Below are 24,785 nucleotides of genomic sequence, written 5' to 3'. Positions count from 1 at the left end.
TCACAGCGAGGTCTCCAGGCTGTGCAGGGGGCTCCCCGGACAAGGCGGCAGATTCGCTGAGTTGGTTGAGATCAGACCGGGCCTGGAGGCGTCCTTATGCAGTGGAACGATGCGGTCCATGGCGTTGTTGTTCTGGTTGGTTGGGAGGTTGGACAGTCCGGTCAGTAGTGGCAGGACAAAGATGGACTTCCGTTTGGTAGGGGCCTCGTCCTCGCCCTCGCCGTCGCCCTCATCGATCATGGGGATCTGAGGCTCCGAGTCCTCGATGCGGAACTCTGGGTGGCTCATGAAGTTATGGATGGAGCTGCGAGACTCGGGCGTCTCCAGACCTTCGTAGGGAGACATGCTGTCTCTGAAGGCATTCACCACACGAATCTGAAAGATGAAGGACAACAGTCAGCTCAGGGTTAATGGAGTGGCTGAGCAGCAGGAGGAGGTTAAAGGAAGATCCGTGTTTTCTGTGTCCATTCTGACTATGAATCATCATAAAAACTGAAGCTGATTCAAAGTTAGAAAAAATCTGAGAGCATGCAGCACATGTTTCCTCAGCTTCAATTTTACAAAAACAATGAGTCTCTGAGTCCAAACTAAAGTAGATGGAAATTAGCCACTGTAGCTAAATGCTACAGTATTACCAATTTATAGCTTATCTTTTTTATACACACAGGATTCTATTCCTACAAATGGTAAAGAAAACATTAGTTCAAAGGTTAAAAGAAACAAACCCAGATCTGCCAAAAACAAGATAATTTGTTGGCGACTTGAGGCTGGCCCAAAAACAACTCAATTCCCATAAAGATGCTATCAGATATAGAAAGTCATTATAGCCATAATCACAACGGTCACTGTTATGAGGAAGTACCCAGTTGGATTTTTCCTCCCGAGGAGAAACCATACCTGTGTTTGAATGCGATTGAGGCCGCGGCACCAGAGCACGTGTCCCCTCCTCATCTCCATCTCAGCGTGATCGATCTCATCCAGGTCCTTCATCTCCTCCAGCTCTTCCTCGGGGATCTCCTCCTGCTGCGTTCCGTGACCCGCCGTCTTCAGGAACTTCAGCCAGCTAGTGGGGATGCTGGACACCAGCTGAGAGGGAGACAGAAACAAACATTACACCTCTATCAAAACAGCAGCTGTGTTCCTGAGACCACCTGAAGGTTTGGCGATACATTCTATTGTTTAATGATGATCAGCTGTGTGAAAAGAACAGGTCACTTTCTTCTTCTTCTATGATTGCACGTCTTCTATCTTCTTAAAAAAAAATACAAAAAAAGGTGTCTCACCTGTCCCCACAGGAGGCTGCCGAAGCCCAGGAAGATGCACCACAGCCACTGCTCGAGGTTCAGACTCACACAGCTGAAAGGTTTACCACCAAACTGCACGATGACAAACTACAGAAGAGAGAAACAACATTATACAGGTAGTGTTTAATCACTTCACACGATGAACCTGACCTGGTGTGTCGTCCCTCACAGATCACCTGTATGGTGAAGGTTCCAAAGATAATGGAGCAGAAGATGGGGTTGTTGAAGACGCCCTCAAAGACGTTCCTCTCGCCGTGAATCTTGCGGGCATTGAGCTCGTTGAAGATCTGCATCAGGACAAACGTGTTGAACACGATGGTGTAGTGCTCAGAGGGCGGGGCGTGCAGCGGGGCGTTCCTGCCACTGTCAATGTCAAATATTTTCTCACCTGTAAGTGGGAGAGTGAAAGGCCATTGAGCAGGCGAAGAGAACAATATAATGTCACATTTAAACATAAATAATCATGAAGTTAATTTGATTATAATAATTGAGTTTATTATTTATTTATTATTATTTATATATAAAAAAAACAGAGAGAGAGAAAAGTGAGTTAAGGGATTGTTTTCAAACCAAATGTAAGAAGCTGTGATGTGTTCACTGACCAGCAAAGAGCAGGGTGAAGATTATGGTCAGCTGGTAGATGGCGTGTCCCAGGATGTTCTTCATCATGGTGCGGGAAATGAGAGGCTTCTTGCGGCCGTAAGGGTTCCTGAGCAGCAGCGCCTCCGTCGGTGGCTCAGTGGCGAGGGCCAGTGACGCAAAGGTGTCCATGATGAGGTTTACCCACAACATCTGCACAGCTTTCAGGGGAGAGTCCTGCAAACACACACACACACAAACACACACACACACACAGCAGTGTCTGTCAGCAAAGAAAGCACAAGCCCGTCAACCTGGTGTTTCAGAACTTTCTATGTTCATTGAAAACTCTGGATTTGCTCGTATGTTGACATAACTACACGTAACTTTAGACTAAATTATCTTATTATAACTATATAATTAGTATTTGATGAGTCACCTAAGTGTTTGGTTTTCATTCTTATTTACTTCATACAGGTTTAAATGTTGGAGTTTAAACAGAGTATTTATGTACATTACATGTTATCTGTCATGTTGTTTGTCTTCAGCTCAGAGTCACTGCAGCTGCAGGCTCTTGACAGAGAAAGTTGAAAGACGTATAAGGGCCCGATGAGACAGAGCGCAGCTGGGGGCGGCTCGTCATTGTTTTCAATGAGAGGCTTTTTGCGTGCTGCGCTTTTGCGTTGCAGAGCGCCTCGCGTTTTTCCGCTCTGTGCGCCTCGAGTTGAAAAAACATCTCAAAGTAAAAAAGCGCCCGATGTCATTGGTGTTTTTTCTCATTGTCCAATCGGATCAATGTAGAGGGGGGCCTTCTGTCAGTTTACAATATAACGGTTAGGTTAATGACAGCTAATGATTCGGTGGTTGCCTTAACAATTGTAGAAAAAAAAGGCGCAGCGAGCTGCTCTTTTTTTAACAGAAAAGGCAGTGCGGTGCACGCTCTGTCTGATTGGGCCCTAACTTTTTCTTTTATCAGCAGAGAGCAAATGTGTTTGATAGTTTCATCAGAAATGAAAATAAAGTGCCAACAGAGTGTCTTCAAATGCTTCAAAACTCTAAAGGTCTAATTTCAGTTACGTTCTCTTTTGGCGGCACCTTTGGCGAACGGTAACAGTAATTGTAGGAGTACACTTCCCATTTTAACCAGACGTCCACGGTTGGCTCCCTTTGTTGTAACTCTTGATTTTCCTGGCTGACGGCCGCTTTCCTTTTCAGACTGTTTGCTTCATCTGAGCGTCGAGTTTGTTTCTTCTTCTTTGGATTTTCACTTCTTGTTGAAGTTGTATCTGTAGTCATCCATCTTTTCTTTGTTTGTTCAGCCATAGTAGATTACTGTTTACTCGCAACACTTGCAGAGAGCGGAAAAGCAGCCGCTTAGCTCCGCCTACCCTCTCTGAGAGACCAACCACTGCTGGCTGATGGAAAACGCGTCACTAACTGGGCGCTGCTTGTGATTTTTCCGCAAAAGTTGCCACAGACACCCAGACTGTAATACTGCAAATGCAAAGGCTTTCATCAGTGGGCCGTAGGCTCAATCACCATTGTGTTACCTCATTCGGCATTTTAACAAGATCAAGTCAATGTTCTCCTGAGGCCTGCTTTAATAGGGTTTAAGTACGAGTCTGTCGTACCTGTAGTGATAAAGGGACCCTAATTACATTAATGGTCAACCAAATGATGTTTAACATCACATATTTATGACTTAATACTAATCAGTCTCGACTGTGCAGGATTGTTATGATCAGTTTAAATGTAGCCAAACTCCACTCGGTGCATTAAATCAAACGTCACCCTTTCCCAGCTGAATTTAATTTGATCTAAAAAGCAAAAACATAATTTTCTATTCGTCTGAACTGTCCATGTGATAACAAAGTTTCTAAGCTAGGAACTGCCTTCTCTGACAAAGTTACTTTTGCTAAGAAGACTTTACTATTAAGCAGTCAAATGTTACTGCTGTTTTGTAGGCAGCACCTGGGTGATGCAGGCTCCGGTGAAGGCCACGATGACAGCGACCACATTGACTGTGAGCTGGAACTGCAGGAACTTGGAGATGCTGTCGTAGACGTTCCTGCCCCACATCACGGCCTTCACGATGCTGCTGAAGTTATCATCAGTGAGGATGATGTCAGATGCCTCCTTCGCCACGTCTGTCCCAGCGATGCCCTGCGGAGCAAAGCAGGCAGGTTAGCTTACATTCACCTAGGTTTACACTGTGGACAGAATCCCCGTCCTGCTTCCACTCACTGTGAAACTTGTGAATAACGGAGTTATTGAGTGTGTAAATCTCTTTGTCAGATTCCACCCCGATGTCAGCTGCATGTATAGAAGTAATATCTTGTTGCTGAGCGTATGGTTTACTTATGTAGGTCATATGGAGCCGATCAGTATTAAAGTTAGTGTGTTTCATAACCAGTTAAAAACTCCTCCCAGTCACATCGACTGTGATAGTTACCATGGCAAAACCAACATCCGCCTTCTTGAGGGCAGGGCCGTCGTTTGTACCGTCTCCAGTTACTGCGACGACCTGCCTCTGCTCCAGCACAGTGCTGTCGATGATACCTGAAAACAGACACAGAGACACACTTATAGACCAAATAAGGATCAAAGGTGTGCACTAACGCCGAAGGCCTTAAGATCAACAGAAACCCTAACTGCTGAGCTTATTTGTTTCATTTTATTACAGGGCTTTTTTCACACTTTAAAGTTTGTTTTCTGTTCATTTTTCTATTGTTATATCATAGAATACATTGTGCTGTATAAACACATGTCTTTGCTCTACTCGTCTAAACCCCACCATCACTCATACCCCTACATCTACCTTACTGCCCGTCTCCCCCTGCCCTCTTTGAGCTGCATAAAGTGTGTCTAACCTTTCACAAGGGTGTGTTTGTCCGTTGGGGAAGATCTGGCGAGGACTCTCAGTTTAGGCCAAATCCTATCGATGCGCTCCTGCTCGATCTGCAGAAAAAGCCAGAAGACACAAATATGGAGTTTAGCTGCTTAAATCAGTTTATCAGACTAAAGTGCTGCTAGGTTTCCCTGTAGCAGCTGTGGGTTAAAAAAAAACAGTGTGCTCCACAAAAATAGCATTTTTTCTAACTTCAGAATCTGTAGTGTCTGTCTCAGGCACCTTTAACTATTCAAAACACAGAAGGTACACAAAATGAGGATGCAGTGCTCATTACAGCCACAATCTGAACATTTCATGGGGACAATCAATCTAGTGCAGGATCGACAAGCCACTTCAGGTTCAGATTAGGACAGACACTGCTGCCTTATTGGCAAGCCTTTATCTGTCTGACCTCTCCCAGTTGGTTGCGGATCCGTCGGTTAAACTCTTTGCCCTCCATAGACAGGAAGTCTTCTCCAGGATGCAGGATGCAACATTTGGTGGCAATGGCCCGGGCAGTATTTATGTTGTCTCCCGTCACCATTCGGACAGTGATACCGGCCCGCTGGCATTTCCTGATGGCCTCTGGCACCTGATGAGAACAACAGAAGAAAACAGAAGTAAGCAGTGGTCAACATGAAAGGTTAATAGAGTGCTTTGGACAGATAATAGAACACTGATAGGTCATGTTTGACAGCCTTTAAGAGTACAGCATCTTAAACGTGATGTTAGATTCTTCACAAGCAGCAATGATGTCACAAACCCTCTGTGGGCTGCAGTTTGCTCTGACAGATGAACTGCACCCTGAGGTGTGAAGAGATGGGTGAATCCACTTTTTATATAAAGTCATGAAGTACATAAAGATTAAACCGTAGAGAGTCTTAGAAAACAACAGACCATTCTGTTTCAGACAGCTCCTCCGGTGTTCTGTGAGTAGTGACTCTTACTGTATTGCTCCTGTGATTCACTGGTTCCTGTTAAAGACAGGGCTGACGTACCTCAGGTCGTACAGGGTCCTCAATGCCGACCACGGCGATGCAGGTGAGGCCGGTGAGGATGTGACCGTCGTCGTCCCAGTCAGGCTCTCCTTCAGATGTAGGGAAGTCTCTGTAGGCGAGGCAGATGGTCCTAAGTCCCTCTGAAGCCATAGGCTCAATCACCTTCTTCACCAGTTCGTCTCTGTCCCGAGGTTTGAAGGCATTGGCATCGCCGCTGGCCATCAGGATCTTACAGCACCTGTAACCACAGGAAAGAGTCACGTGATCGTCCCTTTAACTGAGCACAGAGGGGTGTGAGCAGCAGCAGTAAACCTACTTCCTGAGCAGGATCTCAGAGGCCCCCTTGCTGAACATTCGGTAGCTGCCATCATGGTTTTTTAGCACGGTGCTCATTGACTTCCTCACAGAGTTGAAGGTGTAGACCTTGAAGAGCTTCTCCTCTGGGATTTCGTTGCGTACGGTCTGGTAGTCCCGGTGCAGGTCGAGGGAGAATCCCAGTAAGGCACATTCAGTCTTGTTTCCCACCTGGCGAGGCAGCCCGCCCTCCTTCTCTGGAGGCTGCAGGAAGCAGAGTGGATAATTAATTGCAACATATGTTTCAGTTTTTAATGACGTCTTTACATTGTGCAGGAAAATCCCAGTAAGGCTGTCAAAGTTAATGCGTTAATAACGAAACAGTGACAGGAGTCACAGGACATCAGGACGCTCTCTGTCTGCACACAATCACATGCAGTTCTGTAACGCAATGTAAACACTCCTACTGTGTATCTCCGTATGTCCCTATTGTAAATGCACTGATTGTCGCTCTTTATAAAGCTTAGAAAAGGTGCAGATGTCATTCAGTAACGATCGATCGTTTTGATCGCTGCGTCATTAATAACGTCCCTCGTGCACACGCGGCTCACGTGCTGTCAGAACTGAATTGGGAGAGAAAATATTTAACTTTTGTGACTTAATTAAACAGACTGCTGATGAAGACAGTCAACACAGCAGACAGAGAGACAGACAGAAAGAGGGGGCGGGGCCAGAAGCCATGCAGAGAGCAGAGGTGCAGGTGTGTTGGGGGGACTGAAGCAAAGCAAAGTGATCGGATGAAAGTTGTTTGTGAATTAAAACGTGAATTAAGGTGAAGAAGAGAGAACAGTTAAACTGTGGAATGAAGAAATAAGCATCTAGAAAGAGGGTCATCCAGACTGAGTAAGCCTACATGTGATGTGCTTCTCACAGAAATCATTGATATGTGCGATGCTTGCCATGTTCTGCTTTCAGCATATTTTTTGAGCAGGCAGCATCTTTGAGGTTATTCTGTAGAATATTCTGGACAGTATTTTTTTGTTTTGTAATGTTGCAGTAATAATAAACATACATTTGCATAAATGAAGCATATTTGTCCATTCTCATGTTGATAAGAGGATTAAAAACTTCTCTTTAAGGTACATTTACAACAGGTAAAAGGTGCGATTAATTACGAGTTAACTATGGACAACCATGCTATTAAATATTTTAATCGATTGACAGCCCTTATATATATATACATATACATATATATATATATACACATATACATATATATATATATATATATAAAACATTGATTCAACAGCATGGGTGCAACAAAGCTTTCAAAAACACAAAACAGGTAACAGTGTTCAGTGTCTCTACAACCTTTACAACAGATAATATACGGTCACTTTCACTCAAGCACAAGTTTCCTGTGCCTGAAATGGCCACAGGTAACAGGTAACAGGTAAAAGGTATGTCTACTGTTCGTATAGCAGATATATGCTTATCTTGTACTGGCTGAAGCTGCAGTGCACCTGTTATATGATTTAGGCAAAACCTCAAAGGGTGAGCTTTGGTTTGTGACTCTGCGGTCACTTTTTTGGAACAGCCACAGCTGTAAAACAGAGTTTTAACATCTACACACAACATTCAGCTGTGGCTAAAAAAAATACTAATATTAGGCTGCCAATTGCTGTCACATGCACTCAGTCACTGGGACTTTTAAAATAATCGAGACACAGAGTAAAAACAGGAGAAAAGAGGAAGCCCTGTTTGTTTTAAATTAGCCAATAAACAGTAAAATATAAACAGAAAGTTAATAAAGGTTCACATGATATTTTTTCTCAAACTGCACTTCTTCAAACAAGACTATTTGATAATGAAAATAATTGCTTCAGCATTCTCAGCAATGAGCTGGCAGAGAGGAAATGATGGTACTTTGTGAGCCTTGTAGGTGACCTGTTTGTCTCCTCTGTGCTCGGATCTTTGCAGAGGATATATGCAGTGGATCCAGGAGCCAGTGATCAGATGAGGCCTGAGCTGCTGTGGCAACTTTCCAACCATCCTTCGCTTTAGGCCAAATGCTTACCTCACAGCACTTCCTGAATGGAAAGCTATTTTTATAGCTTACCATAATCTTGGTGGTGTAGGCGCAGTTGACCCCGATTCCTCGGATGAGCAGGTCCAGGATATTGGCAGGAATCAGGTCCTGTTCTGGCACCTTTTTGTAGAAGCGTCCTGCGATGTATGCCTGCACCACCGTCATGCGGTTCATAGTGAGGGTGCCCGTCTTGTCAGAGCAGATCGCCGTGGCATTGCCCATCGTCTCACAGGCATCCAGGTGACGGACAAGGTTGTTATCCTTCATCATTTTCTGAAGAAGGATGAAAACATCGTTAAGAGCTTTATTCTGAATTTATTAAACGGGCCCATCAGCACTATTCTAGGGGGTCACTGATGCAACCAACATGTACAATAAATGAGTGGTAAAATTATATCTTAAAGTAATAATCTTTAAGTGTCCGTGCGTAATCACCCTATATCGCCAGTAGGGGGCGGCCAAGAGAACGTAACTGAAATCTTCGAGATTGTCCGTTCAAATATAAGAGAAATGTTCAACATATTATAATGGCCATAAACAGTTACAGTTTTTAGTAAATACAAAAATCCTATGGAACATAGCTAAAGGAAACTGAATGATCTGACTGAATGTGTTTAGGCTGTCGGACTGTATAATGCAGTTGTGTATATTTAGAGTGACAGGCTGTATAGTGCTGTATACAGACAGACCTTGACTGAATAGGCCAAGGAAATGGTGACGGCCAGAGGGAGACCTTCAGGTACAGCTACGACGAGCACTGTCACACCGATGATGAAGAACTTGACCAAGAACTGCACGTAGACAGGCATACACTCTTTGGTCCAGGGAACCCCCTGCACCCAGAAGGTGTCGATCAGGAAGCGAGTGATGAGGATGAGGACTGTGAGAGCCGACATAAACAGACCTGAAGACACACAGAGAGACAGAGAGAGAGCTCAGTTTAGATATAATCATGACGATGATGAATGATTTGTTTTCTGGGCCTTTTCTTAGAAGTGTTTGAGACTCCCTTAACTTTAGCCTACATCAGCGTAGGACTGAGAGTGATATATCAAGATTTGTCACTACCAAGCAGCACAACCCCTGGGGGAGAGTGAAACAATACTATTTTACCACACTCTTACTATTTGTAGCCTTTAAATGTGCAACGAAATTATTGCTATTATTACTGTCGATTAACCTGTGAATTATATTCCCAATTAAGCAAATCCTGTAAATTCTCAAATAACAGCTGGTAGTCAAATAAAATCCAGTTCTCAATAAATAGCCAGGGGTGTGGTCGACACAAACAAATAAACGCCAGCCCCAAACACAGGCCGGGGAAAAAAGCCAAATAAATAACAATTGTAAATGTATTTGCCACTGCGGGTGCAAGCTAACCGGAGCAGCAGTGAATGACGTCAAGACTTCCTTTTCTGCGTGCTGCATTGTTTACAGAAAAAGAACCAGTTTTTCTTGTGATTGACTTTAACTAACGGGTCTTGTCTTTGCTGAAATTTCAACATCATGGTGCAGATTAGTAAAAGGTAAATATGTAAGCTTTGTCAGGTCAAGAGGAGAAGAAAAACCACTTGCTCGTTTATTAAACGGAGGTCGGATCGATCTGATGCATTTAAGGAAGTCTGGACATTTAAACGGCTTTCGTCAGGAAATTAATCTGAAGTTGAATTTTAGATCTAGCTTATAGCTGTAACATTGATCCGAAAAGAATCAGGTACTGGAAAAAACAGCACATTACCACATGTACAGAGGGAATTAGAAATACTGGCCTGTCTCTAACATAAGTCTGCTTCATATAAAAGCCTGGTACCCTCTGCAGCGGAGGTAAATAAAGGCCCCGCCCACTATTTGAGAATTTACGGTCGTATTTTGGTCTTTAAAATGTCAGAAAATTGTGTTGATCAGTGCTTCTGAAAGCCCAAGATAATGTTGTCAGAAGTCTTGTTTGGAGTTATTGCAGCTCTATGAAGATGACTTCATAAAGCAACCAAAATAAATCCATACCAAACCTCATACTTACGTAAATACCATACGCATACCAGGGGGTTAAATAAATACTGGCAGCACACACGCACAACGGATCCTTGGATATGGGTGTTCAGCCCTCAGATGTAGTGCCAGTGTGATATTCCCACTGTATTCATCATGTGTCCAGCTCTTTGTCCGTACCTGCTTTTCCAATCTGCACAGCCAGTTTGGTCAGCTTCCCCTGCAGGACTGACTTCTCCTTCTTTGGTAAGTTTTTCTTCTTCTTGTCTACTTCTCCGTCCTCTTTGAGCGGCTGCATCTCCACAGTGGCTCCATCCTCGTTTTTTCCTACGGAGGACACAAAAAACGAACGGAGAAAGCATTCAGGTGTTTGCACAAACCATCAGTTTATACTGTGGCGAGCTAGCGAGGACAAGAAAGTTGGGAGATAGACATCTTCTCACTTTAAACAACACTTGTGCTCCGTACACTGCTGAACTACATGTGGTACTGTTTTAATCAAGCTAAGCCATATTATATATGGACACAGGTCATTAATCAACATGAGTCTTGGTCATGGTGGCTACATTGCTAGATAAACTGTAATGCTTTCCTAGCCACACAAACACTGAAAACATATTGTATAACACCAACATAACCACAATGCTCAACACACTGTCATTAAAACAACACTTTAAAACAATGTGAACATCAACAGTCCCATAATGCTTTGTGCCTCACGCGACGGCACCCCCTCTGGTCGCTACAATACTCTATGTCAAGTGAAGCCAATATCATTAATATAGGTCCATCATAAAAAACGGCTAAAGCAACTGGCTCTAGTTTGCTGCTTAGCTGTTATCAATGAAATCAATCTTTTTGCAGATGTTTCCGAATAAAAAAATAAAAGAAGACGGAGGGATTATTGAATTTGAGCCAATGGGAAGTTTTAAAGTAAAATATTAGCATGAAAAGCTGAGTTTCACTGTCGTAGACTTAATAGTAATGGAAAAATCTGAAAAGTGGAACTGACAGGAATTAATCTGTGTGTGAGAACAGTATGAGTGTTAAACAGAACCAACATTTTCAACATGGTGAGAATGACGTTGTTCTGATAACTGTAATTGAAGTAAATGACACTGACAGCAAAGTAAATGATAAGACAGCAGCAAGTAAAAAAGTTCCAGTTCCTTTCCTGGGCACTGTCGAGGTGTCCTTGAGCAAGGCACCGGATCCCCAACTGCACGGGGCACATGTCCATGTGCAGCCCCCTCACTCTGACATCCCTCCATTAATGCATGTCCACTGGTTCTGCTTTGTGCATGTCTGTAATTCTGGCCTTTGTGTGTGTAGCATGTTTGTACTAACAGAGTGAAAAAATTAATAAAGTAAAAAAAAAAAAACTACATTGGTTTTGGTGGACAAATCACCAGTATTATAATTCTTTCCGTGTTAAAAGTGTTAATGGAGCGAACAGACAGAGTGTGACAGGATGACCAGTGGCTGGCAGGGTCCTAATATGAACTGTCAACAACATTACCTGTGTTTTTCAGCTTTGTTCTAATAATTTGTGTTGATAAATGTTTATATGAGTCGGAGCCAACCTCCAAACTAACGTACTTCAAAACTAATCAAGTGACTAACTAACCAGACTGCATTATCTCTTTTGCCTCCGGATCACCATGACAACAATTAACGGCACTACAGAGTCAAATGACACATAGCTCAATGTCAGAGAGTGAGGGTATCTGTGTGTGTGTGTCTCTGTGTGTGTGAGCTTGCTGATCCCAGCTCAGTAATGAGGTTATTAGTGGACAGGCCAGGCAGTAGCAGCAGGCAGGAGAAGAAAGCAGCTGCCGAGCTTAAGGCCGATAATCTGCTTGCTCCTAATCACCATCAACAGAGTCAGGAGCACCTGCTGCTGCTGCTCAGACCACAGGGACACACACTCCACCATGTGGGACCACAAGGAGCTAGGAGGGCCCACCAGGGACCAGAAAACACAATGAACACCTGTGTGACTGCCTTGTGAACCTCAGATCCACCTCAGAGCCACCTGAGGCTTTGAGCCACCTCCTTTAAACCAACCCTGATTATGTGTCCTGCACATCATAGGACCTAGCACGTCCTGGCTGGCCAAACAGCAACAACGATGACCATGTGCCAAATCATGATGTCCAGGTTCCCCATTAAATAGTTAAATAGTTAATACAGACCGTAATAAACATCTACTTCTTCAATTAAAGGTCTCCTTCTATGAAACAGTGATCTCAACACATAATATAACAAGAGATGTGAGTGCATATTGATTACGTTTTATAAATTAAGCTGTGGCAGTTTTGTGCTTAATGCTGACTTTGATCGCATGTTCCTGGGATGTTGAAGTTGTAATGCTGAAGTCAGGAGTCTGAACACCAAAGTATAAGAGGAGGTTTAACAATTGATTCTATAAAGGATAGATTATTTACATTTTCAAGCAGAATTTTTCAATAAACACATACGTTGTTCACTACTCAAAGTTTAGTGACAAAGGACTGCAGAAGTCGCTGTGTGTAATTAGGTAGAAAAATGTGTTAATTCATATCTAACCAAAATCTGAGTATGCAATGATATCCATGCAGTGTATCAGTTAAATGCATCTACCTCACCACTATATCCTCCCCATCGCCACTCACTGATGTGAAATGCATGCTGGGATACTTGTCCAAACATATTCACAAATCATTTCAGGTAAAATGGATGCAGAATTCTGGAGTATTTTTATTTGAACTATTTAACTGCAGACTAAAGATTGTGTATTATTTGTACTGTGCAATTCACAAGCCAAAAAACAGACTAAGGCTACCAGTTTACACAGTATGCAGTACGTACTACTGCTTGTCATAGTATACAGATCAAGAATTAAATTGCTTGTACAGTATCGGTATCACCCTTTTGATAGTGTAGCCTAAAATGCTCTATTGGGTATCAGAGAGTATGCCAGTCAGTGCATTGATCTGATACCATAACCAATTAGCCTAAAAAAATCAACTGGTTTCACATCCTGTGACTATAACAGACAACATTTGTGGTGCTAGCAGAGAGAGTAATGTTAGTTAAAACTTTGTTTTTGTTTGTGTACATGTCCATATTTGTTTGGTCATATTGCAAACATTTCCCCCCCGGCAACAGCTACAGATTTTCAAAAAAACGTACATCAAAAATGTCCTCATGTCTCCTGTGTGTCGTTTCACCCATACACGAGCTAAAGTCAGTCTGATAAGGTTAGCCTGATCAGTTAAGTGTAATCAAATTAAGTTGTTGTGAACATTCCAGCACTTTGCATTGTGGTAGTCACGGTAGTCAGGACACAGTAGGCAAGGTAAACTGGTCTGATGCTTTCTCACAGTCTGTATGACACCAGGGTTTTTTTAAGTATACGACCGATTTTGCTTTTCTTTGTAATTATTTAGTAAAGGCTAAATTTTGGTCGAATCAGCATGTAGTGCAGGCAGTTTCCATGACAACACATGTAAGAAAAGACGCTGCTCCACAGGTTTCCATCCTTCACTCACAAAACTATGTACCATAAAGTGTGCATACCGACAACATTAACTTAACAACCCATGGGGAGGATGTGCTTCACCGTGGCCGCCTGAAAATCTTAGTACTTTTTCGCTTTTCACACAAGACAGACTCACTTCGCATGATAAATCGTCTCACAGGCAAACGTTTCTCACAAGGCCACCTAAGACTCGTCATCACTATTTGGGGGCAGCTCAAAATGTTACCAGCTGTTGTTGTACACCTTAGAAGCAGCACAAAGAAACCAGGAGTCCACAGTGACAAGTGTATAAACCAGGAGCCAGCCTCAAGAAAAACATCTGAAGCCACCACTGTTCACTACAACCCTCACTTCCATTCAGTGTTATGTAATGTAACTCACAGTAATGAAAAGTGTGCTGCTCACCTGTGTTGCCTTTGTCATCTTTTTTTTCTGTAAAAGGAAAAAACATGCAACAGCCATTAGTGAGTCAGATACATATCGGGTACAAAACCACCGACAAGAACATATGACGAGGCTCCATTCAGACGACATGTTGAGTCCAGCTCATGATTACCACATTATTGCAGTGCTGCTCTCGGCTATCCTCTGATAGTGCAATGAGTTTTTCCTCACATACCTGATCATGACAATCTGAGCAGTTTCTCCACTTCAAGAAACTGTTTGCATACAACTGTATTAAATCTACAATACAAGCAAGTTGGTTCAGTGGTCCACCACAGCCCTCAAATTCAGAGAGCTTTCTTCCTAAGTTTTCTCCGCCCTCTAAGTTACTTGCTGTGATGGTATCGTGTACTAAAGCTCAACAAACACCATCAGCTCATTGGTGTCCATCTCCTTTTCGCAAAGCTTATGGGAGCTTATCACCATTTCCCTGATTAGCTGGCAAAAATTCGCTGCCATGGTAGCATCTCACTGGCACATGCTAACGATGCTAGCGCTATCAAATAAAATGACGAGAGATCGCGCGTTATCCGTTTCCTGCTTTCTGCTTTATAAATTGTTGGCTAGTTAGTTGTTTCATGATAACATGAGTCTGACATTACACAGCTTCAAATGCATTTATTTTGTTTCCGTTTTTCTTCTTCAATTCTTCCAAACCTCATATTTACTCAGCTGGGCTGTACAAACATTTACATCACTCTTATGCCTGCTTGTTGCCATTCTGCCTGTCATGTTAGATCGAGCAATGTTTGTCTGAGAAGTTTGAATCTTAATAGCAAGTCGGATATATGATTTTTCTATATTGATCTGGGCATACATTTTAAGTTAAATGGCTGTGTCCAGTCCAAAAATGTAACATTTGACAAATTCAGGTAAATTTACCTTCATGTCTTATTCAAAAAATCTGATTTCCCTATATTGAACTACTACTGACATCCAAAACGAGTAAAGAAAGCTGGGGGATGTTATTTTGCTGCAATTAGCAGGTAAGACTCATGTGAATGAAAAAAAACAAGAAAAAGAAAAACAAAACAAGCAGAAAATCAACAACAGCACAGAAATAAAATCATTTTTCTGATCCATGCCTCGCCCTGGGCCGTGGGGCCCTGTGCTCGTGTCCGTCGGTCTTGCCTCGTGGGAGGCAACCCCCTGCGAGTGGGGTGCGGGCTGGTCCACCCTGGTACACAGCAATATATTGTCTTTATGTTCTTGTCTAATTGTATCAGCGTCTTGTCATGTAGTTGGTGTTATTGTCACACTTGTCGTGCGTTGTTGTTGTATATTGTTTGTTATTGCACAATAAAAATAAATAAATAAAAGTCATGTGAATGAGAGGAAAAATATAAAAGGTAAGGATAAAGGTGCTATGTAAAGTAAAGTTAAGTCCAAATGTTATAATAGAAGTGTATCTGCTGTCCTAGACAGAGTCTAAAACAGCACTCTTGAACACGCTTTTGATGTGCACTGAGCTTTAGAAGTGTTCCTCGAACTTTCACAGATCGGTTGTTAAAATATGAGCTCTGTCCAATATCACAAGCTGAGGTGGCATTTCTCTGCTCTGTTCCAGGAATCCATGCATTTCAAGTAATGCCGTTCTTAATAAAGCTATGAACAATGATGAGGAGTGTTAAAGAACATTATTTTGTCCTTAGTGTAAACCTGTTTGTATGCTGAACTTACTTTTCTTGTCCTTCTGCTTTTTCTTACGCTCCTCTTTCAGCTTCTCTTTTCTCTTTTCTTTCTCAGCCTTCTCCTCAGCATCACCTTCACCTTCTTCAATAGAACCAAGCAGCGTGAAGATGATTCCAGTCTGAGAGTTCACGCCTACAGCAGTGACCAGCATCTTGCCAGAGCCCTCCATCACGTGGGTACCTGAGCGTGAGAGAGAGGAATTCTACCATTGTTATTTCGGTCTAAGTGTTACACACTATATATGGTACATTTTGTAAGTTCTGCAGGAGGGACCCCTTCTCTGTTGCTTGTTAGAACTTTTGTACCATAAGCATATATAAGTTTGTTGTCTGTTCCTCGGCACAGTTGTAAACTATGTCTCTCCCTCAATGTGTTTTCCAAGTATTTAAACAAACGTGTTGAAATGATGATGATGATGATAAGACCACTGCAGAAGAAGAGAGCAGCAAAAGCCAAAAGTGGTGGTTCTTAAATGTATGTATAATGACGGTAAGTAGTTTTCCGCATCCTTTTTCAACACTATGCTTTTGATGTCGTTTAAAACGAGGCTGCAGACTGTGATGTTACATATTTTGAGAGGCCCACCGGGTCAAAGCGCCCTTTGCAGGTATGTGTGCCTGTCTGCAGACCATGGCATGAGAACCATACAACAGGTGGTTCTAGTCCAATAGGATGCCCCCAAGAATTATAAATCACCATAACTCTACTGTCACTGTTATGGGTCAGTCATGAAACTACCTTTTGTTAAGGTCTTTTTTCACTTTGAGTTAGGGGAAAAAAAGTTGATAATACTGCCATTTCTTCAGTATTTCTTTGGAGAATTACTGTTGCATAATTTCCTTGAAGGAAGAAATTTAATGTTCAGCTTCCAGGTTTGAAAACCAGAAAGATAATCAGATCTAATAGAGGAGAACCAGCAGCAGATTGGTGGGTAAGAGCTGACAATAACAGCTCAGGTCACATTGAACTTGGCTTGTCATTTGATGCACATGGAGTAGAGAGAAGCACCTGACAGCAACATAGGGTCTTTGTCGTGGGTCTTCTTGACATGATCCGACTCTCCGGTCAGAGAGCTCTCGTCAATCTTTAGATCGTTGCCTTGAATCAGGACGCCGTCAGTAGGAAGGAGGTCACCTGGAACACAAAGACACACAGGTTGTCTGTGATAAAAGCTCACCCTCATCAGGACATTATGTTACATCATCATTACATCATCTGTCTGTCACATGACAACCGGAGGAGAAACTAACACAATCAATGCTATTATTAATTGATGTGTTTTGTGATTATTATGAAATAGTGATGTTGAGATGTGATCAGGGAGAAAATCAGGGGGTGTTTCCTATGAAACGAAGAGCAGAGTGATTTTTCTTTTTTATGTTTCCGTTCAAAGCAGGGACCTACGGAGGGACTCGTCCTAAAGCCTTTACTGTCGCCTTCAAGTTGAATGTGAGAACATTCAAACCCATAACTGGGAGCAAGCTTGCACCTCCTCTTGTGTCTCGAGGGGGAGGAATACCAAACAGCATTTCATTTGATGCAAAGATTAAACATTTGTAGATGTTTTTCAGTTAATGACAAACACTAAAATGATAAAGAATGCCTTATAAATACCTTTTGTCATTGTTTTAGGTCACAATCAGTGCAAGATATACAGCATGTGTTAAAAATACTGTTAACTCCGACCTCAAACTGTTCAGTGAGTCACAAAGCTATAAACTGTTCAGCACACCAGACACAATATCAATATCTACAGGATTATCATGTAGACTATTGTATACTGATCTTCATATGTTAATATTCAATGATCCCCAGAAGACAGTTAAGATTATGCTGACATGTCTTCCGGATATGATTATTCTGTGTCCATAGGAAAACTACAACTAAACTCTGTGGATGATCCAGAAAGAAAGGATCCACTGCGATTTGTATTCCAGACTGAGAATAATAATAGTTAACTTTTTTTTTATACATAGTCAAAGAAGGATCCCAACCACACAAACAATGAAAAGCCCTTTTTAAATGAAACATCAGTGAGGTGAAAAGTTGTCTTTCAGCCTGCAGTGGAAGTTGGGTGATGACTCTGATCAGAGTTCATTCCACCCCTTTGGGACCAGAACTTTACACTGATAACAAAAGACATTCACTTATTTTCAGAAATGTATTAAGAAGCATATGTTCAAACAACTAGCCAACAAAATAATGTATCTGAGCAGCTTTGATTTCAACTTTCTGTACTTGACAGACTTCGTCTTTAAACCAGTGGTAAGCTTTCTGATATATACGTGCATGCTTTTTGTTGTCTCACCATATTTGACCTGGGCGATGTCACCGACCACAATCTCAGACACTTTGATCTGGACCACCTGCCCCCCTCTGACCACGGTGAACTTCTGCTCCTGCTCGATGCGGTTCTGGAGGCCACGGAACTGCTTCTCTTTGCTCCAGTCATTGAAGGCTGTCACCAGGACCACGCATACCACTGACAGCAGGATGGCAGCGCCTTCAATCCATCCAGCTTCCGCCTCACCGTCCTCCTCAGCGCCGCCAGCCGCACTACCACAATCTGAACAGAGATGATTTTGAACAGACGTCAATGTTAGTTCAATTCTCCTGCTTCTTTTGGCACTCAACCATTTCAGCCTGATAGGAAGTGACCTTTGGCTTTCACATACCGGACAAACTGCATGCCGAAGTCTTTTAGGGGGACAGAGACAAGAGAGGCCTGTGTCGTAAAACCTAAAGGTAACTTAAATAGGGCTGGGGCGACTTGTCAACGTCATCGAACACGAAATATGTCGACTTGTAAAATGTGCGTCGATGCGTCGCAAAAACAAGAGAGCTGAGTTAAGAGCTGGGATGTATGTTGATTAAGAGACTTGGTGATGCTCCAGCTCTTCATCTGCTGTGAAGCTTGAGCAATTGTAGCAGACATATTTGTACAGAAACTGGACAACACAATCTTTCGTTCTGTTGCTGTTCTGGTTGCTTTTAGGCTATTAGAGGTAGAAATAAATCCAGGATTTTCTGTGACATTGACTAGCTCCTGCTGGCGCTATAGCTGACCCCACTTGACCCTCCAATCAGAGGGTGCCACAGCAGATCGGAGTGCTTCATTTAATTTACACCTTTTAAAGACCTTTTTATAAATAGTTTCTCAGAGGACCCCTTAATCAAACACTATTCAATATCTGTAACAGAGATAATCTGTGTAATTTTTTTATAGACATGACTGACTTGAGCACAGCCCTGCAGGGTTGGAAACGGTGTGAGAATACAAAACAAAGAGCTTGATTTTAAATTAAAAAACCTAATTATACACATTTTTCCGAATCTGTTAATGTCTTAATTTATATTTTGATCAAACAGATATTACATATTTAGAATGAAGATAAACTCACTTTGTCTCTCAGCATCTGGTGGTTTGTAGAAAGAAAGGCCTAATGAAATAATGGCTGCCACCTCCAGGATGATCAGTGTGACATCCTGCAGGGCTTCCCACACTAACTGCACAAAGGTTTTTGGCTTTTTAGGAGGGATGAGGTTCTGTCCAAACTCCTGTTTCCTTCGGTCGATGTCTTCCGAGCTTCCATCTAAACCTGCAGGAGGAGACACAAAGACAGCATCAACAACACGTCCTCCTCTGTTCTCTGACTTTATATTTATTCCTGCGTTAAAGATGATGCATCATCCTAAACTATTCACAAGTTTAAACTTTTCCAACATTTTAATTATATTATAGGTCATGACGTGATTAACATTTTGTGTAATCATTAACGTGAGTCACATAATTATTAGGCTCCCAATTGCAGGATACATTTGAGTCCCATTCTACTTTACGTTACTTAAGTCTGATGTCCCACCAGTGTCTCCATATGCACAAACTGACATCGTTGGTCAAAACTTACAAATGTTTATCTTAATGTCTAGAGGAGATTATAAAGTTTCCAGAAGTCTGGAATCAGAGAGGCTGTATTTTAAGGATATATGTTAAAAATGATAACAAAGAAGTAAAATGTTTTCATCTGTGAGCTGCGAACGACAGTATGTTATATATAGTCTGAGTGTCTTTCAGTATATGAATGCTTTTAAAACATATCTTTATTTAAAAACAACAAGGATAAAACTGTGATTTTTTTTCAGAACTGAATAATGTCTACTACTTTGAGTAAATTATGCCGTATACGTGGCAGATAATAAACACTGAGGGAGCTTTGAGGAGGTGCAAGCCACTACACACACAAGGTTCTGTTGTCACCGTGTCCTAACTGCATGTGACATGACGGTTGGATGCTTGCTTGCTGTTGGTTTCAGTGCCACTGCGCTTAGCTCTGATTAACCAGTGAAAGGTGGAAGTACAAGCTAAGGAAATGCCTCACTAGCTGCCTGCTAGCACGTAATGCTAACCCAGCTTTCATCATTTTAAATCAATGAATCTCTCTCTTTTACACCTCATATTCAGCAGATGATAAAAAGATTAAGACTTAAATGGGTTTTTATTTTGGAATCCTGCCTTTCTTTCAAGTCCAAACAGAGATTGGTTGCTGCCACTTTTATGTCTGTGCTGGACTATGGAGATGTTTTGTACGCCTCTTCTCAGGGCTTACATGCTCAGGACACTGTGTATCATGAATTTTAAAGACATCACTTGTCACTGTTTGCAGTATGCACGTGTTGGATGGTCTGCCTTGTCCCCACAAAGACTAAAACACTGGTGTGCTCTTCTCTCCAAGTCTGTTTTAGGTATATGCTTCTCTCGTACCTTCTAACCTACATCGGACAGAAGAGTACAGGAACTTAAAATCTTCAGTCCCAGGATCTACTCATACTATCTGTCCCAAAGGTCAGAACTGAATGAGGGAAAAGTTTGCTCCTTTTACATGGAGTGAATCACAGAAAGACCTGGAACTTAAGGAACTTCTCTCCAAGGATGCTTTTAAGGTGATCTGGAATAACTTGGACGCAGGTACATCTGGCTATAGATGTTCTGCTTGATATATTTATGATTGTGATCAATTTAGACAAAGTTTGACCGGTTTCACTTGTTACTATAACTGTTACTGGGTCCCACAGACAAAATTTGTTGTTGTACGTTCTAACACCTGGGCTCTGTAGCTGTGTCAGCTCAACAGTGAGGCTGTGAAAACATTGTAAATGCAGCATAAGTTATGTTAGGGTCACCTGGCTTGCTCCAATCATTTGAACACGACTTTTTAAAAACGTGAGATGGTTTATCATGCCTTTTGTTTGTGTCTGTCTGCAGTATATTTGCGCGGTGTTGTGTGGGAGCAGGGCGCAGACTGGTTTTCTCTGTGGAGCAGAACAGCACGTCAGAACATGCTGGGATCCCTCTGGACACACTGCAGCTTCTGCATGGCTGCAGCTGACACGGTCACTTTGCACAGGTTTTTCACCAAGCACTACTATTCATCATGTCTGAAAATCCTCATCATATCTGAAATGAAACTCCGCAAGCAAAGCGCTTACAATTATCTATACTTTCAGGTGAGTGGGAATACTCTGAACCCCCGCTGTCACTACCAAGACACACAGAGGAGAAAAGCAGTGTGATGGATTTTCCACTGATTTCAAGCTGCTGCTGACATTTTACCTCTCTGTCAGCAGGAGTCAAAATGCTGAAGGTGTTTACTGAGCGTGTGCAAGACAGACAGACTGAATGAATTAATGATGAGGTGGAAAATGTCAAAGGGCAGACGTATTAGAAACTCTAAGTCCACAAATGCGCAGTTCACACAGTCTACTATTTACAAGTCAGCATGACATGCACTTAATTCACTGTCCGAAGGTCAGCATAGGACCCATCATAGCAGAACTTCACCATAATATAAAGTTTGGCTAATTTTGACTTAAGTTGACATCAGTATTACCTTCAAGTAAAAGCCTGTAATCAGATAAAAGCAAGTCTTGAATAATGGCAGCGTGTGGCCACAAACAACACAATAAAGAACAAGCAAATAAAGGCTGCTCCCAAATACAGGGGAAACAAGGCTGAGTAAAGTCTCTTCATATTATAACCAGGTCAACTAAATATAATTTACATGTCCATCACTTAAATTTGATCAATTCAACAATATATTCATGGTATGAGCCAAACTGTACTTAAACTAAAACACGACTGCTATAATACGAGCCGGACTCAAAGGAAGGCTTGTTACCTTCTGCAGTTGAAGTAAATAAAGGGCCTGGTCACTGTGTGAGGAAGTTCCTGTCTCTGTGGATGGACTAAAACTGAAATGTAATAATTAAGTATGAGAAGTTGGTGTAGTAGATAGAAAGTCGCCAATCTAAAAACAGACTGATGATGAAGAAAATGATCAAATTTAGTGCTAAAACATACAAACAGCAGGGTGTACATTAAAAGAGCAGCTCTGAGTCTTTGTTTAACATTAAATGTAACACAAAGCTCCTCTGGTCATCCTCTGCATGAAAGCACAGCACCACCTCCAGGGTTCAGCAGAGGTCACCAGGGTCATCATGTAGCAAACCTTAACATGCTGATCAAGCAGGATGCATCTACTAACTATTGGGGTTCATTTTTAAACGATAAGTTTGACCTTTGTTAGACAGGTGACAGTGGACTGAAAATACTCAATACTCTCTGTAGCAGTTTGGTGCCCACTGCTACGCATACCTGGAAGGTTTCAAATGGGGAGCACACAAGGACTTGGTGGTATTTTGGTGAAAATGTGATTTTGAAGATGAGTATAGACATCTCAGAACCAAGCAAAGTCATGTCATCAACAAGAGACATGTTAGCTAACTTCACATGTATTTCCCATCTCTTCCAGTTTCAAAGAAGGGCTGCCCTCCCCGCCATGACCACATGTGCAGAAGTGGTGAGTCAGAGTCAGTTTAGTCTTCAGCCCACTGAGATGAAATTAATTTCATTGATACCAGATAATATGTTTAAAATGACATTGACGATGAAACACTGCATTTAATGTGGGCTGATGATCCCTGGCAGATATCTGGTGCTTAATAAGATTACTATCAATGGCAATAACAATCAAATGACTGGTCAAATGTTCAGTGCATCCTTGGTTTAAGTTACTCAGTGACTGTTTAACAACATAGACAAAAGTTTCCTCTCTGCTGATCGGTGGTGTTGCCTCAAAATGTTTTCCAATTTTCTAATTTAAATGCAGTATTTACAGACTGGAACACTTTGAACATATTTACCATCGACAGGTGACGTCCTCAATCTGGCACACAGTCCATTAACATCTCCGTAACATTCCTGAATCCTTGTCACAGACTCTGGTCCTCTTAATTCCATGAGCGACCGCAGCTCCTGTAGTGAGCAGCTGAACTCTGCCTCATGGTTGGCCTCGCCGCGTCTGCCATGTTTGGCCCCACGAAAAGAGTTGCTGGCCATGTCTCCTTCCACAGGGACTCGATAGAGGCCTTCCCGATATATAAAAACTCAGTGGTCAGCCTGAGGTGCAGATCTGGCCTGTCGGGGACTCTGTGACTGTAGGGGGAAAGAAAAGCAGGTTATTTGAGGTTTTGTGGGAAAACAAAAAGATAACCCTAAAGGAAAATACAGAAACATTATCACACAAAGGGCATAAATGCAAATAAAAGGTGACATCGGACACAGGATAGGAAGGCCATGTCCTCAGCATTGTTTTCAGTCTATATTTAGATACAAATTATAAATGAGAAGGCTTTTAAAATCTGATATTTTGTATAAATATATATATATTTAATTTGACTTTTCTGGCAAATAATATGTTGTCAATAAAGTAAGATCGATAACTTCTCCACCAATATTTTATTTGTTGTATTGAATGATAATCAGTATCTTATTTTTGGTGCGGTTGGGATTACACAGAGTAATGGACTCTGTATTTTACCTATATACACAATATACATAAAGATTATCTTTAAATGCCAAATATGGGAAAATGACTTATGAAATAATGAATAAAGCGATGTTCTGAGCAGTTAACACTGTGTTCTATTGTTATACTTATATCAGCAGTATTGGAGTATCACCGAAGGCAGTAACAGGGAGAAACATTTTAGAAAGGAAACAACAAACTACACCACAAAGATTTGCCATAAAAGTCTCGTAATCCTGGACAGCAGACGTACATTTAGGTGCCTGGTGCCCTGCTTGTTATGTTGTGTCATCTCATCATTGTTGTATGACTGAAAAGCCCTCCATCAACAAGGTAACAAAGAAGCAACAGAGCTGAGACCTGATCAAACCTCCATCCTGCAGACTGTTACGCTAATAATCTGGACCTTTTGTCTGATGACTGTATTTGAACAAACCTGGTCTAAACAGATATCTCTGTGTTCGAGGCATTGTGCCTGCTAGTGTGTGAACGGAAAACATTTATATTTGTTCTTCACAGGTTGTGACCTCTGTGCCTTCAGCTGTAATCTGTGTCAATCAGTCAGCCGAGGCTTAATCTGAGCAAGACCTGTTTAAGGCTGAAGGAGAAAAGAAAAGAGCTGCGGAGAGTTGAACAGAAGTCATGACAGTCATATTGATGAATAAAGCCTGTCTCACTGTATAAAAGCTAGAGCCCCATGAGTGATTCAAACAAAAATGGATAAATATGAAATTCAGTTTATAACAGTAAACACGCTCAGCTGTAAATCCTCATCAGAGAAGCTGCAAGAAGATCGTTTTGATTTTTGTAGGAGAAATTCTTTGTTGATTAGTTACAAATGATCTAATCGTTAGCGAGGAAGGAGATCAGTCGAAATACATTCTGGATTTGAATACACACTTTTAGGCTTTATGGACAACACTTTACATTTCTGATAAAACATTATTGTCACTTCATTGCTGTAGCAGTGAGGACAAGAAAGACTTTACTTACAGAAACTTCCCCCATCGCCTCCTGTTAGCAGCAGCAGGTATTAGTGGCAGTCTGATTACTCTGAGCAGCTACACGCTCCCAGGTCCAGAAACAGCCCATAACCCATCCACAGCTACTCAGCCGGC

The 24,785-nt window shown here is 41.9% G+C and overlaps 1 protein-coding gene across 5 annotated transcripts; it reads right to left on the bottom strand.

Annotated features, from left to right (window-relative positions):
• Positions 1–23,213, bottom strand: LOC138612423 (plasma membrane calcium-transporting ATPase 1-like). 5 transcript variants are annotated; one of them, XM_069685662.1, is made up of 20 exons: positions 23,003–23,213; positions 19,204–19,401; positions 18,111–18,368; positions 16,811–16,936; positions 15,791–15,982; positions 14,072–14,098; positions 10,324–10,470; positions 8,844–9,058; positions 8,185–8,427; positions 6,088–6,329; positions 5,772–6,009; positions 5,186–5,365; positions 4,754–4,841; positions 4,336–4,442; positions 3,855–4,046; positions 1,907–2,120; positions 1,481–1,692; positions 1,284–1,391; positions 898–1,086; positions 1–375 (listed from the first exon to the last, which is right to left on the bottom strand). In XM_069685662.1, the coding sequence occupies exons 1-20, from the start codon at positions 23,196–23,198 to the stop codon at positions 1–3; spliced, it is 3,747 nt and encodes a 1,248-aa protein (XP_069541763.1). In that variant the 5' UTR covers positions 23,199–23,213. The 5 variants fall into 5 exon arrangements, with proteins under 5 accessions (XP_069541763.1, XP_069541761.1, XP_069541762.1 ...); XM_069685660.1 differs by lacking the exon at positions 14,072–14,098 and adding an exon at positions 14,809–14,819 and having other exon boundaries at positions 15,787–15,982; positions 23,003–23,198; XM_069685661.1 differs by lacking the exon at positions 14,072–14,098 and adding an exon at positions 14,809–14,819 and having other exon boundaries at positions 15,832–15,982; positions 23,003–23,198.
• Positions 23,214–24,785: the final 1,572 nt, after the last annotated feature.

The sequence above is a fragment of the Semicossyphus pulcher genome, unplaced genomic scaffold (genome assembly GCF_022749685.1).
Source record: "Semicossyphus pulcher isolate SPU_LCO1_2020_fin unplaced genomic scaffold, fSemPul1.0.p SCAF_8, whole genome shotgun sequence".
NCBI classification, from domain to species: Eukaryota; Metazoa; Chordata; class Actinopteri; order Labriformes; family Labridae; genus Semicossyphus; species Semicossyphus pulcher.
The sequence above is the reverse complement of the archived record's forward strand: the minus strand, read 5'-3'. Positions and strand labels throughout refer to the sequence as shown.

What these genes read in the sequence shown, in the direction of transcription:
- LOC138612423 (XM_069685662.1), bottom strand. Translation starts at nt 23,198, where the DNA reads ATGGCCAGCAACTCTTTTCGTGGGGCCAAACATGGCAGACGCGGCGAG. An exon ending in GAGGACGTCACCTGTCGATG is followed by an intron (nt 19,402 to 23,002) that starts GTAAATATGTTC and finishes CTCCTCCTGCAG; the next exon opens with GTTTAGATGGAAGCTCGGAA. An exon ending in TGTGCAGATTGGAAAAGCAG is followed by an intron (nt 9,059 to 10,323) that starts GTACGGACAAAG and finishes GTGTGTCTTCAG; the next exon opens with GTCTGTTTATGTCGGCTCTC.